Source organism: Sus scrofa, chromosome 14, assembly GCF_054392235.1.
Source record: "Sus scrofa isolate SSC_HxYL_T2T_F1_AM1 chromosome 14, Sscrofa_HxYL_maternal_Yorkshire_Landrace_v2.0, whole genome shotgun sequence".
Lineage (NCBI taxonomy): Eukaryota > Metazoa > Chordata > Mammalia > Artiodactyla > Suidae > Sus > Sus scrofa.
In genome coordinates this window covers 112,993,889-113,011,744 of record NC_139396.1, presented here as the reverse complement: position 1 = coordinate 113,011,744, position 17,856 = coordinate 112,993,889, and the positions used below count along the sequence as shown (strand labels likewise).

Genomic DNA, 17,856 nt, shown 5'->3' with positions numbered 1-17,856 from the left:
CAGAGAAAAATCTATGAAACCAAAAGAATTCTTTGAAAAGATCAGTAAAAGTGATAAACCTCTGGCCACATCAGTAAAAAGAAAGAGAGAGAGAAATCACCAGTATCAAAGTTGATCAAAACTCTCAGCAAACTAAAAACATAAGGGAACCTCAATATGTTGAAAAGTATTTACAAAAAACATAGAGCTAACATCATACGCAATGTTGAAAGAATGAACGTTCTCCCCATAAGATCACAAACACAAGGCTGTCTACTCTCGCCAATTACATTAAATACAGTTCTGAAGATTTTCACTAGAGCAGGAAAGAAGAAGGCATCCAAATAGAACAGAGCAGCATAAGATTATCTTTATTCACAGATGACAACTGCCTGTACAGAACATTTAATGGACTTGACTTTGCTACTAGCACTAATACATGAGTTTAACAAAATTTTAAGATACAAGATCAATATGCAAAAATCAATTTTACTTCTATGTGCTAGCAATGAATAATAGGAAATAAAAATTTTTTTTTTCCTTTTAGGGCTGCACCTGTGGCTTATGGAAGTTCCCAGGCTAGAGGTTGAATTGGAGCTGCAAGTACCAGCCTATGTCACAGCCACAGCAATGCAGGATCCAAGCTGCATCTGCAACCTACACAGTAGCATGCAGAAACACTGTATCCTTTAGTCCACTGAGCAAGGGATGGAACCCACATCCCCATGGATACCAGACAGGTTTTTAACTAGCTGAGCCACAACGGGAACTCCCAGGAAATTAAAATTAGAAAAGCAATATCATTTACAACAGCATCAAAATTACAAAGTAATTAGGGATAAATCTGACAAAAAGTCTGTGAAGACAGGAGTTCCCATCATGGCTCAGTGGTTAACGAATCCAACTAAGAACCATGAGGTTGTGGGTTTGATCCCTGGCCTTGATGCTCAGTGAGTTAATGATCCATCGTTGCCGTGAGCTGTGGTGTAGGTGTTCCTATGCCTTTGGCATAGGCTGGCAGCTGCAGCTCCGGATTCAACCCCTAGCCTGGGAACCTCCGTATGCTGCGAGAGCGGCCCAAGAAATGGCAAAAGGATTAAAAAAAAAAAAAAGTGTGTGAAGACATATACACGAAAATGATAATCATGTAACTTACAAAAATAGTTCAAAATAGATCACAAATATACATGTAAAAGCTAAACCATAAAACTTCTAGAAGAAAACACAGATATTATTTGCAACCTTGTGTTAGGCTAAGTTTTTTTGTTTGTTTGTTTGTTTGTTTTGTTTGTGTGTATGTGTGCATGTGTGTGTGTGTGTATGTGTCACAACTTCTCAAACTGTACACTTTATATATGTATTATTTATTGCATGTCAATTATTCCTTACGAAAACTATTTAAAAACAAGGTAAGGCATAACAAAACTAATCTTGAAAAATGTAAAGAGATGTATCAAACCACAAGACAGGAATAACTCCAGATATGAAATTAATCAAAGAGCAACCAGATGGCAACAGGTCAATTAAGAACTTTCTTGGACAGAGGAAGAAGTAAGATTCAGCAGCACCAAGTCAGCAAAATAGGGCAATTTGGAAAAGATCAATTCCAAAGAAACAAAGTACAGAACTCAGGGGAAGGAATCTGAGACAATACCACAGCCAAGAGAATATGGAAATTTAACCTCTAGCAGCAATTCCTGAGAGAACCAGAGTTTAGAGTTCATCAATAAAGGTAGACGAGGAGTTCCCATCGTGGTGCGGTGGTTAACAAATCTGACTAGGAAACATGAGGTTGCGGGTTCAATCCCTGGCCTTGTTCAGTGGGTTAAGGATCCAGAGTTGCCATGAGCTGTGGTGTAGGTTGCAGACATGGCTCGGATCCCGTGTTGCTGTGGCTCTGGCATAGGCTGGCAGCTACAGCTCCGATTAGACCCCTAGCCTGGGAACCTCTTGTGGTGTAGGTTGCAGACATGGCTCGGATCCCGTGTTGCTGTGGCTCTGGCATAGGCTGGCAGCTACAGCTCCGATTAGACCCCTAGCCTGGGAACCTCCATATGCCATGGGAGCAGCCCTAGAAAAGGCAAAAAGACAAAAAAATAAAATAAAATAAAATAAAGGTAGACGAAAAGATTTCAGAATTGAGAAAAGACTGAAAGGCTCAAAAATCCCCACAAGCACCAGAGAAAGCCACCAAGAACAAGAAGACATTAACAAATAACTCCCACACAATAAAAGAAAGTATTCTCCAAAAAAACTATAAAGAATATGTTTCTTTTGAAAGAATGCAAATTACCTCACATCAGGTTTCTAAATGCAGACCAGAGTCTAAGGCAATGATCAATACTTACAAATAAAATTCTAAGAAAAAAATATTCAACAATATTCAACAAATATTTACCAAGATCATAAGCCATAGTAGCAGAAATCCTTTTATGAATTGCAAAACATTCCTCTCACCTCCACAGTAGTCCCAAAATCACTAAAACTGAATTCATTAATTTATTCATCAACCGTACTGACCATTGTGTAAAAGTCACTAACTCTTAGAATTGTAGATATGGGCTCATACAATGGATGCTACAGAGAGAACTACACATCTGATAAGCATAGGTAAAACTGTATCAACATTAATAGTTGATAACTGTGTAAACTGCAATGTTCCTGTCTTCTCATAAGATTTAAAAGGAATAAAAACTGTTATTGTTGTAATGGACTGTCTCATGTTACCACCTTTTCAGTTCTGAGAACAGTGGATGATGGGGTGGAAGGAAGGGTGCCTTTGTATTGTTATTTTTCCTGTCTCTCCTTCTTTCCCACACACAGGAGGATCATAAATTGTACTAAAAGATTATGTTTTGAACTTACTGTGTTGGAGAAACTGGGTAAAGGAAAAAAGACTCCACTGGATGAAAATTTACCTTCTAAACAAATCCCCCCCCACTTTTATTTTCTGTCATCTTTTTAGGGTCGCACCTGTGGCATATGGAAGTTCCCAGGCTAGGGGTCAAACTGGAGCTGCAGCTGCCAGCTTACCTCAGCCACAGCAATGCCAGATCCAAGCCATGTCTGTGACCTACGCCCCAGCTTGCAGCAATGCCAGATCCTTAACCCACTGAAGGAGGCCAAGGATTGAACCCACATACTGATGGATATTAGGTGGGGTCTTAACCTGCTAAGCCATAACACGAACTCCCCAAACCAATCTTGATGCCACATTACAGACTCTGGATACCTACTACAATCATTTTCAGTGCTGTGCCAGATGCTGCCAAAACAATTATGGGGCTCATCAAATTCCTGTCTCAGCTACCCTTCCACTATCCTCTGCCTCATTCTGGCACCATGATTCCCAGAACTGTCATACTTGTCATCAGGTATTCAAACTATTCCCTACACTAAGGTGGGTCAGGATGGTTCTTCTTCCCAATACCAATCAAAACCCCAATTCTGTACAACAGCTAGATAATGCTACTTACTTAAACAATAAAGATCCATCAAACATACCAGTTTAGTAAGTATTTATTGAATATCTACCTATAACAAATCTGCAATAGAGTTTTATACAAAAGGATCTCTTGTTTTGACCTAAAATGTTGGACATCTTCCTCTCTCTATTCGAAACAAATATGTATATATATAAATCTCCATCATCCAGTACCCAAATTTGACAATGAATAGGGAACTTACAGCCTCAACTTGCTATCGGAAAGCACCCTAGAATAGGGAAATGTCCTAATTAGTGGTATTTAAAAATCCATTTGGACTAAGGATTACAAGAAAAGGCTATCAATTTAACTGAATTTTAAATCAAGACTATTAAATGAAAATTGACAGAATATGGGAAAGATATTTTAGCTATTCTCCTACGCTTAGCACGTTGAAAAAAACTAAAATACTGAAAATATGACATCCAGAAACTATCTACGCCACCACTGTTCTAGTTAGCATTTCAACCAATACTGGCCACACCTCTCCTAGGAGCTCAGCAAAATAGAAAGGGTACAGACTGACAATATAAGCAATATAAGCAATGGAAAAACACACACGCACTAAGAATACGGAGACCTTTTCACTTTACGTAGCCCCTTCTCATTTTCCCTATACTTTAAGAAATATGATCTTTTTTATTCTCCATGTAATAAATAGAAAGAATAGTGTCCCATCAACTATATAATACAACTTCAAACAAGACATCAATTCTTTTTTTTTTTTTTTCTTTTTAGGACTGCACCCACAGCATATGGAAGTTCCCACTCTAGGGGTCGAATCAGAGCTGTAGCCACTGGCCTACACCACAGCCATAGCAACACAAGATCCAAGCTTCATCTGTGACCTACACCACAGCTCACAGCAACCTTGGATCCTTAACCCACTGAGCGAAGCCAGGGATTGAACACGTGTCCTCATGGATATTAGTCGGGTTTGTTACCACTGAGCCACAATGGGAACACCAAGAGAGCAATTTTTAATTTAACAAGGGTTCTTTAGAGTCTTGGGCAAAAATTAAGTTTAACTACAAAATAGGAATGCTGTAAGAACAAATGAGCAAATGTTCGCAAAGCACACTGTAAAGGCAAGAAGGCAGCAGTGGTCATCTCTTATTCCTCCCTGTCCTTCTCCACAGCATCATCAAGTTCACTGGATTAATAACCTAAATATCTCTCTAACCCCGCTACGCATCCTAGACAAAGTCACCATCAGCTTTTCCCAAGGCCAGAAATCAGCAAACTATAGCCTCTATAGGTCAAATCTGGCCTGTCACTTGCTTTTGTGAATATAGTTTTACTGGGACACAGTCATGCTCATTCATTCATTGGAACACAGCCATGCCCATTCATTTTCATATTGTCTTTGGCTGTTTTCATGCTACAATGGCAGAGTTGAGGAGATGTGACTGACCCATAATATCTAAAATATTCATTAGCTGGCCTTTTATAGAAAAAGTTTGTCAAACCTGGCCAAAGTAGGCTATTAAATCCTCTTTATTAGTCTCCCTGCCACTCATTCAATTCACTCTCCAAACTGTAAGCTGGATGAAAGATTTAAGAAAACAAATCTGACCATTTATTCTTCTGCAAAGATAAGTCTAAACTCCCTAAGGCAACTCCTATAACTTTTCCAACCTCCCATCTTGCCACTACCCATTCCACCTTTATGTTCCAGTTATTCTAATATTCAAAATTAATATTTGAATTCTTCAAATTCACCTTGCTCTAAACTTTGGCCTTTGACTATGTCCAAGGAACACTCTTTCTCCCAGCTAACTCCAGGTCACCATTCAGGTTCTTCACATAAATGGCATTTTCTCTAGGAAGCCATTCCTGACCCCTTAGACTGGGTTAGGTGGTCCTGAACTTCTTCCATCACTGACCTTATTAGACTAAAATGTATACTTGTCAGACCAGATCAAACACCATGAGGGCAGAGAAAGTTTCCATGATGTTAAAACTATGACACCTTTGCAACAAGCAGAGACTAGTATATCTGAGGCATACATTTTTGTTTAAATGTATCTATCTTTTGCATCATATTTTGAGAACCCAAAGAGCGTCTTCTCAGTGATTCACCAGCAATAATCAGGTAGATTTAACTAATGAAGATAAATAAATCATGCCATAACCATGGGAGAGTAAGTTGACTGCAAAATCTGAAAACCTAGCAATCTACAAAAAGGCAACTTCTGGACAAAACTGTTTACAGTGCATGATTTTAACATACTGTCAGAGAAAACCTTCATCGTCAGAGCCTAGTCCAGACTGTCTTTAATGAAAAGAACAAAAATAATGAAACTAAAAAGGGTATTTCCCCAATACCTGCTCTTCCCTCTCCTTTTCTTTGGTCTTACTTCTGTAGACTCTAGAAGAGGTGGCATCCTGGGATGGAATGGCAGAGATCTGATGCAGTGGCATGCTCATCCCAACCTCCTGTCTGGTCTTCCTCTTTACGGAAGAAAGTCTCCAATGGTAGAGTCATTTTGGGCCATGAACTTCAAGCTGAGAGAGAGAAGGGAAAACAAGACATAGGTGAACTAAAATGCGTTTAAAATTTCCAACAGTGAGATTATCACTTTATATTTATATTCATATTTAAATAAGTTACAATGTCTAACATAAATACTTGGTCTTTAAAAATTACAGAAAGATGAATGCCTATTGGGGGAGACTTGTAATATTTCTCTGATGTAATAAGATGGGGACACCTGAAAGAGGCTAATGAATCAGGTACATGTATAATAAGATATTAATCTTATTAATCTCATTCTACATGGCTACCTAGGTTTTAAACATAGCAGCGTCATCCTTGTGGTGTCATTTTTATTATAAATGGCTACTTAGGTGTTAATCATAGCAGTGTCATTCTTTAAGAATATTTTTGAAGTCACACATTTTTTTTCTTGAACAAGCACTCATCCTGATAGAATAAGGAGGGATCCTTCTTTAAAACCACTGCTCTTGAGTCCGTAACATGGTAAGATTAAAAGTTAAAAGTCTAAAATAAATTTAAGGTGTCTATTATCCATGCTTAACCTTCTAAAAGTCCGGACTCTTTAGACCAGTTACCAGCAAACTTTTCCTGTAAAGAGCCAGAAGTAAATATTTTAGGCACTGTGGGCCATAATTGTTAGATCCACTTAATTTTGCCAGTGTAGCAGAAAATAGTCACGGTGACTGTGTAAATAAATGAGAACGGTTATGTTCCAATAAAACTTTACTTACAAAAGTACGTGGCAGACTAGATTTGGCCCATGGGCCTGGAGTTTGCTAACTTTGCCCTAAGAATATTCCGGGGAAGGTGAGGGGCATCACAGACATTTCTGGGACGATAAAAAGGCTGCCCCTGGGTTTAAAAAAAAAGTGTCTGAATAAGCTATGTTCATGATTCCAGCTACCTCTGCCTTTTTTTTTTTCTTGGTTTCCCCCTACATTCCTTCAAATTTTCTAGTAATTGGATTATGTATTCTATATCTCTCTCCCTCCACCTCCACTGAGATCTATCAAATTCTGTATACAAAACCAATTAAATATAAATTATTCAAATTATCCATAATGTTTAACAAGGTAATGTTTCATGCTACTTGAATTTTAACAAAGGGTGAAGGGTTGGAAGCCTTAATCCAAAAGAATGAATCTCCAGTTTAGGGTGTTTTGTTTATTAAATATTTATTGGAAGTGGGGCAAAAGATAGGGAGAGCAAACACGGCCTGACAAGCCCAAGTTCACGTTTGATGAGCAGCCATTTATTCCACTTCTCCCCTAACTGTGCTCTAAACCAAAGGTAGGTGTTTGTGTAGCTGATCCCACTGCTGACAGTATTACTAACCAAACTGTAGAGCAACAGGACTCACAAAATCGATTTCTTTCACATCATTCTGATCAACAAGCAACAGGATGGAACAAGAAAGTGGATGGGATCAACACACATGAGAAAATAAGCTAAAAGAATATTGTTTCTTAAAAGTCCAGTTTTTTTGGTTGTTGTTTGGTTTTTTTGTTTTTTTGTCTTTTTGTCCTTTTTGGGCTGCACCCACGGCATACGGAGGTTCCCAGGCTAGGGGTCTAATAGGAGCTGTAGCCACCGGCCAACGCCACAGCCATAGTAACGCCAGATCCGAGACACATCTGTGACCTACACCACAGCTCAAGGCAACACTGGATCCTTAATCCACTGAGCAAGGCCAGGGATCGAACCCACAACCTTGTGGTTCCTAGACGGATTCGTTTCCGCTGCACCATGATGGAAACTCCTCAAAAGTCCAGTTCTATAATAGATGGGTGATCACTGATAAGCAATAAAATAGGAAAACAGAGTGGTAACATTAGTATCTAGATATTATAATCAATGGTAAAGAAAATGTTAGTGTCTAGATATTATACATTACACAAGACAAGAGGCATTCACTTACTACTGTGAATAAACCCAGCTTATACTCTCTGGAAGATCACAATAATCAGTAGTGAGCCATTTTTTATCGCTAATGCATTAAAGTCCTCCGTCACAGATGACAAACACCATGTGGCCCTTTTAAATTAACCATGCCTAGAGCCCCACTATATAGCATGCCAATAACTGTCTTTGGTGCTTCTGGTATAATCAACATTATTACATCACTGGTATATGACCATGACAAGCCTGTGGAAAACTACGTATGTCACAGAAACACAAATGTGAGATGGTTTTAAATTTCATCACCAAGTGAAGGACCACTCTCCTTACAGCCATGTAAGCTACTCTTCTGATATGCACCCCTACTCCAGGTAACAGACCTGAAGGTTTGCCTGAAGCAATCCCTCTTCTATGCCAGACATATTTAGGATAAAAATGATAATTTAAAAAAATCAACTACAAAACAAATCATGCCACTTTTTGTGTGAAGGTTTATATGAAATGCATAAAGCAGGTACTACACTATTTTCTTTGCATAGTTACAAATATTGTTTTATATCAATTCATGTTTAATTAAGAGCAACAGTTAAACCTCTACACTATACCTGACAATCTAGGCATGAAGACTTCAATTCCACTAATGCTAACTTGCAAAATACAACACACCTAATATGAACATCCATATCTAGAAGACTGGACTGACAAAATTGGTTCCAAAATTGAGTATGGACATGAATACACCATGTTCATGGATCAGAAGCCTTACTATTGTTAAGATGGCAATTCTCCCCAAATTATTACTTATTGATAAGTAATTTCTTATTGATATCTAATTACTTATTGATAAGTTACTTATTGACAAGTAATTTCAATAAAAAACCTAGCTGACTTCTCTACAAAATTGGACAAGCTGACCCTAAAATTCACATGGACCCAGAACTCCCAAAACAATCCTGAAAAAGAACAAAGTCCAAGAACTCACACTTATTGATTTTAAAATTTAACTACAAAGGAATAGTAAGTAAACCAGTGTGGAACTGAGTTCAAGATGGCAGCATAGGAAGATCCTAAACTCACCTCCTCCCACGGACACAACAAATATACAGCTCCATAGGGAACAAATCCCTCAGAAAAGAACCTGAGAACTACCTGAAGACCCGTTCCACAACAACAACAGAAAAGGGCCACCTCGAGATGGGTAGGAAAGGTATTCTTTCACCAAAAACCCCACCCCTGATGCAGTGATCCACAATCAAGAGAAATCTCAACAAATTAATCAATGGACAAAGAAATAAATAAATAGAACTTCTCCCCAAAAAGCAAGGGGTTTGTACCTACACCAGGCACCATAACCCCCTGGGTCCTGCATCAGAGAAAAGAGCTCCCACAACATCTGGCTTTGAAAACCAGCAGGGCTTTTATTTAGGAGAAACAGAGGACTGAAGGGAAAGGAGACTCTGCTCTTAAAGGGCTTGTGTGACGAGCCATTCACCCCCAGGACTTTGTGTAAAGAACAAGAGTTTATAAAGAGCTTAGACCATATGTGAAGGAAATTCACTAACTAATCTTACGGCATGTGCCAGAGGGGCAGAAGTCAGCTGGGACTCTGAAGGGATGCACTGTTGGAAGATGCCATTTTTACAGGCTCCCTCTACCTTGCCGGCACTGGTAGGAACCATTTTTTCACTCTCATTCTAAGCTGCTAACAGCAGCCTGTGAGCACCCCTGCCCTCCCCTGGACACTGCTCAAGCCACAGTATCAACAGATGTGGCTGGCAAGAAGTCACACACCGCACTCCCCAATCCTACTCACATAACCCCCAGGGCCAACAGGCATGCACAGCCCACAGAAGGGGACACCCTTGAGCCCTTGAGTGCCAGGCTCAGGCTGATAGGAGGATTGTGTTTCTAGACCACACAGACTGAAACAAATGAAGAGGTAGTTCAAGAGACAACCAAGAACTAGGCAAAGTTAAACAGTGAGGTTCATCTCCCACACTGGGCTACCCCTTCAAGACAGGGAGAGATAACTGATTCACATGATACACAAAGAGTCAAGCAAAACGAGGAAATGAAGGAACATGTTCCAAATGAAGGAACAAGATAAAAACCACAGGAAATGGAGTAAGTAATTTACCTGATAAAGAGCTCAAAGTAATGATTATAAAATGATCACTGAGCTTGGGGGGAAAAGGGAAGAACTTAGAAATTCTACAGAGATAGAAAATATAACAAAGTTCCATACAGAGCACACAGAACTGAAAAATATAATAACGGAAGTGAAAAACACACAAGTGGGAACGAACAGCAGACTAATTGACAGAGAAGAAGAAATCAGTGACCTGGAAGGCATGGTATTGGAAATCTCCAAAAAGAAGAGCAAAAAGAAAAAAGGATTTTAAAAATTGAGGATGAGAGTTCCCACTGGACTCAGCAGTAGAGAAAACAACTAGTATCCATGAGGATGTGGGTTTGATCCCTAGTCTCACTCAATGGGTTAAGGATCTGGCAATACCATGAGCTGTGGTATAGGTTACAGATGCAGCTCAGATTCTGCATTGCTGTGGCTGTGGTGTAGGCTGCCAGCTGCAGCTCTAATTCCACCCCTAACCTGGGAACTTCCATATGCCACAAGTGCAGCCCCAAAAAGAAAAAAAAAAAGTAAGGATAGTTTAAGGGACCTGTGGGACAACATCAAGCATATTAACATCACATTATAAGGGTTCCAGGAGGAAAACAGAGAAAAGGGTGCAGAAAACATATTTGAAGAAATAATGAAAACATCCCTAAACTGGGGAGGGAAACAGAATCCTGATTCAGGAAGTACAGAGACCCAATCAACAGCAAGTTCATTAGTGATCGCCAAGGGCTAGGATAGCAATTTGGGGGTAGGGGTGGTGATGGCTAAAAGGGTTTCTTTTTAGGGTAATGAATATGTCCTAACATTTATTATGGTGGACTTCCCCCTATGGCTCAATGGGTTAAGAACCCAACATAATGTCCATGAGGATGCAGGTTCGCTGAGTGGGTTAAGGATCTGACATTGCCACAAGCTGCAGCAAAGGTTGCAGACAACTCAGATCTGGCTGTTGCAATAGGCTGGGGTGTAGGCCTGCAGCAGCAGCTCCAATTCAACCCCTAGCCTGCGAACTTCCATATGCTATAGGTGCAGCTGTAAAAATAAAAAATAATAAAATAATAAAATAAATTTATTATGGCGATGATTGCATAACTCTTAAATATACTAAAAGTGATAGAATTATACCCTTTAATGAGTGAATTGTAACGGATGTGAATTATATCTTTTTTTTTTTTTGTCTTTGTTGTTGTTGTTGTTGTTGTTGTTGTTGTTATTGTTGCTATTTCTTGGGCCGCTCCTGCGGCATATGGAGGTTCCCAGGCTAGGGGTCGAATCGGAGCTGTAGCCACCGGCCTACGCCAGAGGCACAGCAACGCGGGATCCGAGCCGCGTCTGCAACCTACACCACAGCTCACGGCAACGCCGGATCGTTAACCCACTGAGCAAGGGCAGGGACCGAACCCGCAACCTCATGGTTCTTAGTCGGATTCGTTAACCACTGCGCCACGACAGGAACTCCAGTGAATTATATCTTAATAAATCTGTTTAAAAGTATATATGGAAATAATTAATATGCATTAAGACAGATAAAATTTTATTTTTCCTTTGTGCTATCCCTAATGTATTTTATCCAGATGACAGCGACAGCCAGTTATCCTATTACTCTTCTAGTTTTAAGAAGGGTAACAGCAAGTGCATAAAATCAGTGATCAGAAACCTAAGTTCAAGTCTTAATGCTATTAAATACTAATTACATGATGTTGGGCAAACTGATGAATTTCAAAGGCTCTGTTTCTTCACCTGTAAGACAGAAAGGTAATAATCTCTACTTAGCTCACAGGGTTATTGCAAAGACCAAATAATATTATGTCCATGTACACAAATATAAGAGTTCTTACCATCAGCACATTTGCCAGCCTGCTTTGTCAAGGACCTGCAATGATACTTCTCACTACCTCACAAAGGCCAGTTTGTTAGCTTTTATCTTTCCAGTACTATTTTCTGTCCTTCTATAGCTCAGTCTGATATATACAACTGGGACCTCAAATCCTTTCTGACATTTACTTAGGACCTCTAACAGCATGACTCTGAGGGGATGCAAGGCTGACAATGCCATCCCTGTAAGGGGAGAGGTAGGAAGCCCAACTCAGAAGACGACCAGCATGGTTTAACAATCAAACTGTTCTATGTGCTTTCCAGATGGTCAAGATAAACGAAGGATTCTGCCCATTCCAGCAATGCTGGGGACAAATATAGAGGACAAAGCAGCAGCCGAGAAAGACACACAATGCCAGTGGCAGCCCCCCTGAGAGATGTTCACCCTGGGTCTGTGTGCCTCACTGAGTACCAGGCTCCAAAGGACCCTGCTCCTCCCCATTATGAGTTGTTGAATTGCAGTATCCTGACTGGCACTCATTAAATAAAAAACTTTAAGTTAAGCCTGTTTTTATCAGAAGAATGTTTCATATAGAAATGAGAAGACTATGAACAGCAGCTAGCAGACACAAAAAGAAAAAAAGCAATGCGAGTGAGAAGACCAATTGTAATACACAGCGCTGAATGATCCAGGCCAGCCTAGAACAGTGAACTTGGAGGGAGGAGAGAGACCATTTGAAAAGGAGGTCGTCAGGCCTTCCCTGGTTATCTGGCTGTGCATTCACAAGGCCAGACTGCAGAGAGGGCTGGGGATACCGGGAGGGGCTTGCCATGAGCACACTGAGCTTGACATGCCTGTGGGACAACCAACATATGCACACAGTGCACACAGGAGTCACAGGCATACTGTGACCCTGAAAACACAGGAATAAAATCTGCTTTCCAAGGAAAATCTGCAAAATCAATCATTTATGTCATGAGATGCTATAAGTAAATGAAAAAAAACCACAGCACCAATACAGGATTTTACAACCTTTTAGAAAAAAGCAATGGAAAATCCCTACTGTTAAAAAAAAAAAAAAAAAAAAAAAAAAAAAAAAAAACCATCACAACCTAAACTTAACATTACACTCATACAGCAAAACCCTTAGACACATTCTAATTAAACCAAAAAAAAAAAAAAATCATGTTACTGCTGCTATTATTCAATACACAGATTTCTTCTGTTAATATGATATGGCTTTAAAACAAAAATTTTACAGTACAGAGCTAAAATCCAAAGGAATTTTCCAAGAACTACTGGATTCAGTTAAAAACATAAAGGTCTATATAAAATTAGTAATGTATTCTAGTGTAAGAAAAAAGTATATAAACATATTAATGTCACCAGTATTCCTGTACACCAGCAAAACAACAAAACAAAATAAAAAGCTAAATGGAATAAAAGCTTCTTAAGAACTTTAATGTCAAACATTCAATGATCATAGAGTATATCTGAATACTATCTGGCATGTTCTCAAAGTTGAAGCAGGATATTTTACCTTTACAAAACGATTCTAAAATTGTGAATAAAAATAAATGAGATAATGAAATTGAATGCTGGAGGGAAAGCAATAGAGAGATGAGTCTTGTGAAATATCAAAACATTAACTAAAAAGCTAAAAAAAAAAAGGTTAAATTATACTTGATTAATTCTTTTCTTTCCTTTTTTTTTTTTTTAGGGCTGCACCCCCAGCATATATAGGTTTCCAGGCCAGGGGTCAAATCAGAGCTATAGCTGCCGGCCTACACCACAGCCACAGGCCAACATCAGATCCAAGCCACATCCGCAGCCTACACCACAGCTCACAGCAATGCCAGATCCCTAATCCAATGAGCGAGGCCAGGAATGGAACCAGCAACTTCATGGTTCCTAGTCAGATTCGTTTCTGCTGTGCCACGACAGGAACTCCAATACTTGGTTAATTCTATAGGGAGTTCCCATCATGGCTCAGCAGTAATGAACCCATGAGGATATAGGTTCAATCCCTGACCTTGCTCAGTGGGTTAAAGATCCAGCATTGCTGTGAGCTGTGGTGCAAGTCATAGACCCAGCTCGGATCTGGCGTTGTTGTGGCTGTGGCATAGGCTGGCAGCTGCAGTTCCAATTGGACCCTTAGCCTGGGAACTTCCATATGCTGCAGTTGTGGCCTTAAAAAAAAAAGCAACATTAAAAGGCAATAACTATTATTAAACAGCAAGGCACAGGTACAAAACTGAAAAGATAATCTAGAAACTGACAGAATTAAACAAAAAGTATAATAGCTGATAGAAGAAGAAGCCCCAAATTATAGGAAAGGGACAAGTTAGTAATAAAAATGTTAGGATAACTAGTTAAGAATTTGGAAGGGAAAATAATATTAATTAAAATACTTCATTCTTGGAAATAAATTCTGATGGATATAAAAGTTAAATGTGAAAAAAAACACATAAAATACATTTTAATATATTAAAGAACAAAGGGAGACTGACTTTCTAAGCTTAGAATTATAGGAAAATATCACACTGGGGAAAAATGACTATATAAATTAAAAGCAAAAATAAATGAATAGGCAAAAACAATCTAGGAAGTATCTGTAGTATATAGAACTGAAAGCTAATACCTTTTTTTTTAACCTGACCCCCTTGCTGTACAGTGGGAAAATAAAAAAAAAAAAAAAGAAGTTAATACAAATAGTTTTTTGTTGTTTTTTTCAGGGCTGCACCTGCAGCATATGGAAGTTGCCTGGCTAGGGGTCAAATCCGGAGCTGCAGCTGCCAGCCTATGCCACAGCCATAGGAACACCAGATCCAAGCCACATCTGTGACCTACACCACAGCTCATGGCAATGCCGGATCCCTAACCCATTGAACGGGGCCAAGGGTCAAACCCACATCCTCATGGATATTCATCAGGTTCATCACCACTGAGCCACAACAAGAAATCCAACAAATGTATTTTTAAAACATTAAAATCCCCACAGATGAACGAGTAGGGCTTAGGAACAGCTGCTTCACAAAAAAGGATATAGCATAGGTTCTTCCTGAACATTTTAATAATTAAAGAAAGGCAAAAGCTCAAGTTACCATATTTTCCCTTTAAAAACTCTGCAAAAGTATGGCAAAACCTATCACTGACCAATATGTGCTGAGCTTGTGTTCGCATGATCTTCCAGTGGTATCATAATTCCAGAATACCCATTAGGAAAAATATTGAGCAGGAGGACTGAAAAACTGTATAAGAGCTTATCTTTGAGAAGCTAAGCATGAGAAAACATGCAAAGATCTCTATGTTCCAAGATTTTTCAACATAACATTATTCACAACAAAGAAAACCCTTAATTTCCCCAAATTGGGGAAAAGCTAACTGTGGTGCTAATACAATCAAAGGAATACTACATGAGCATGAGAAGCAAGAGAAACATGGATGTGATAAAAAAGCACGTGATAATAATTACACACATTTTATAATTACCACTATAGTAATACATATGCAAGCAAAAAAATACTAATAAAAATCCGTTAAAAATGCTAACAAAAGTTTAATGGTGTGGCAATACAAATGACTTTTCATTTCTCTATTTTCTAAACCTTTAGTAACAATATAATACTTTTATAGTTTAAATATGTATTTTAAAGAGTTAAAAGCTCGTCATTCCTCATAGATTGGTAATAGAATTTTATATTACCAATGAACATACATAGCCATAAAAGGGCTCATTTTCTGTGAGGAATACATTTCTGAGGGCCTCACAGAAATCAAGCATAATTTTCCTACAGTAACAAAGTAGGATGCATTCTCAGGGCACCAAGGTTTTCAATCACTGTAGTATTTGTTTTATGTTCCTTTTTAATTTTTTTCAACAATTCCTCTAGGAGTTCCCATCATGGCTCAGTGGTTAATGAATCCGACTAGAAACCATGAAGTTGCAGGTTCGATCCCTGGCCTTGCTCAGTGGGTTAAGGATCTGGCACTGCCGTAAGCTGTGGTGTAGGTTGAAGACGCGGCTCGGATCCCACGTTGCTGTGGCTGAGGTGTAGGCCAGCGGCTACAGCTCCGATTAGCCTGGGAACATCCATATGCCGTGGGTGCGGCCCCAGAAAAGACAAAAAAAAAAAAAAAAAAAAAAATTCCTCTAATATTTCTGCAGAACCCTTTTCCTTAAAAAACAGCATAGTAGATCATGGGAATAGTCTTCCTTTCTTCATGATGTTTTATTACATCTAACTTTCATTTCAAAGTTACTGATTTTGGAGACTGCATTATTTCATATTTCACACACAGTAAGACTTCACTAATATTTCCATGTTACACTATTTCCAGTCTGCATATTCCCACAAAATGCAACTGCAATGAGATGGCCTTTACACACCCATAGAAATGGAGGCTCAGAACATGTCGTGCTAGGGAGCAGGAATATGACATTATAAAATGGCAGACAAGTTAGTTAGTTACTAATGGAGGTTAGTACTCATCCACAGTCAATAAATCTGAGCATCTTCCCAGCACTGAGAAGACTATTTGCTGCTTACACTGCTTTTTTCCAGTACATGTTTGTCCCTGTTGCTATGGCAAAAACGTATCTGTAGCAAGAAACATCATCTTTTACAGAACACAGAAAAGAATAATAAACATGGGTTATCAGAAAATTTTTTTTCTTTTAATAATGGTTATAAAAGAAACCTCTTGTTCCAAAACAGTGAAAGCCTTCTTTCCACTAGAAGAGAATAGATTGTTCTCTCTTCACAACAGATTTCCTTGTGTGAAGGAAGCCCCCATGGATCTGACCATGAGATCAGGCATTTCTGCTGTTTAAATGATATTTATTGTAAAAGTTGCTCAACTTCCTGCCACCAGTCATGTAAACTTGTCCATGGCCTCCAATCTGCTCATGAACTGTGTAAATTATATTATGCAGTTCAAAGGAAGAAGTGACTCCAGCTCTGGGAATGTACCTGCGCTCTTTGCCCTCCTCCTAACCTGGCTATTCCAGGGCCTCACTCTATCAGCTACCCTGCTACATTTTCATCTTCTTCCTAAAGGCTCCTTCACATCAACAAAGTAATACAATCAGTTTTCCAAGAAAAAAAAGCACAGAATAGGTAGTTTATGTCACTAGGTGCTATAAAAAATTATGAAGGTCCACACTGACAGAGAATTTCAAAGTGCCTTATGGGTAACACAAAAGTAAAAAGGCTTTCAATGCTACCATCTTCTTTCCATTGATAAACAAACTTTCTACAATATTTCTCACTTTTTTGGTTCCATAACTCAGTTTAATGCCATCTAACCTCTGCTCCCTCATGTCACAGAAACTGTTCTCATTTACTGATCAAAGAAGATCTCCAAATTAAAGGAACCAAAATCATACATACATACATACATACATACCAAAAAAAAAAACCCTAAGGGAAATAAAGATAACTTTCTAAACTTTTAGAAATTCTTTTAAATACAGCAATCCATGTCTTCTTAGACGCACAGCCAGAAAATAAATTTCCCATGCACTTTGTTAAAAGAAAACTGTTAGTAGATGTACTCCATCAAAATAAAGTACTAAAGCAAGGACGATGAAAACCTAGAATGCACAACTGTCATTATAACTGAGGAGAGGCACAAAGGATTGTAGCTAAGCAGCAGGCCTAGAGAACACGGGTACAGAGTGGTGCAGACATACGGAATACTTCCAGGGGCAGGTTCCCAGAACAAAAGAAGTCTCAACAGGGAAGATGAGTGACATAGTATCATGGACACCTTGGACGAACTATGGATGAGTATGCTAATGATCATACAAGTATGAGTACTAACCTCCATTAGTAATACAAAGTAACAACAACAAAACTACAGTAGACAGAAAACATAATCACTTGGCTCTAGAAAGGACAATCTTTCATTACTGATAAGAGTGTAATCATTATAATGATATAAATAACACTGTGATAAAACCAAATCAGGAGAATGGGGAGAAGACAGATGAGGTATAAAAGGAAGAGAAAATGTCTAATATTTATAAGTTAAG

At 38.8% G+C, this 17,856-nt stretch overlaps 1 protein-coding gene across 46 annotated transcripts in view; it reads right to left on the bottom strand.

Annotated features, from left to right (window-relative positions):
• Positions 1 to 17,856, bottom strand: part of MARCHF8 (membrane associated ring-CH-type finger 8) — a 142,139-nt gene that overhangs the window by 76,457 nt on the left and 47,826 nt on the right. For 33 of the 46 annotated variants that reach the window (XR_014827513.1, XM_013983459.3, XM_013983467.3 and 30 more), the window contains one exon: positions 5,793 to 5,972. Coding sequence is in view for 45 of the 46 variants with exons in the window: in XM_013983459.3 (XP_013838913.3) it covers positions 5,793 to 5,894 (102 nt within the window). In the remaining variant the exon portion in view is untranslated. The remainder of the gene's footprint in view (positions 1 to 5,792; positions 5,973 to 17,856) is intronic. The other 13 variants (XM_084996525.1, XM_021073812.2, XM_084996552.1 and 10 more) reach the window with 1 other exon arrangement.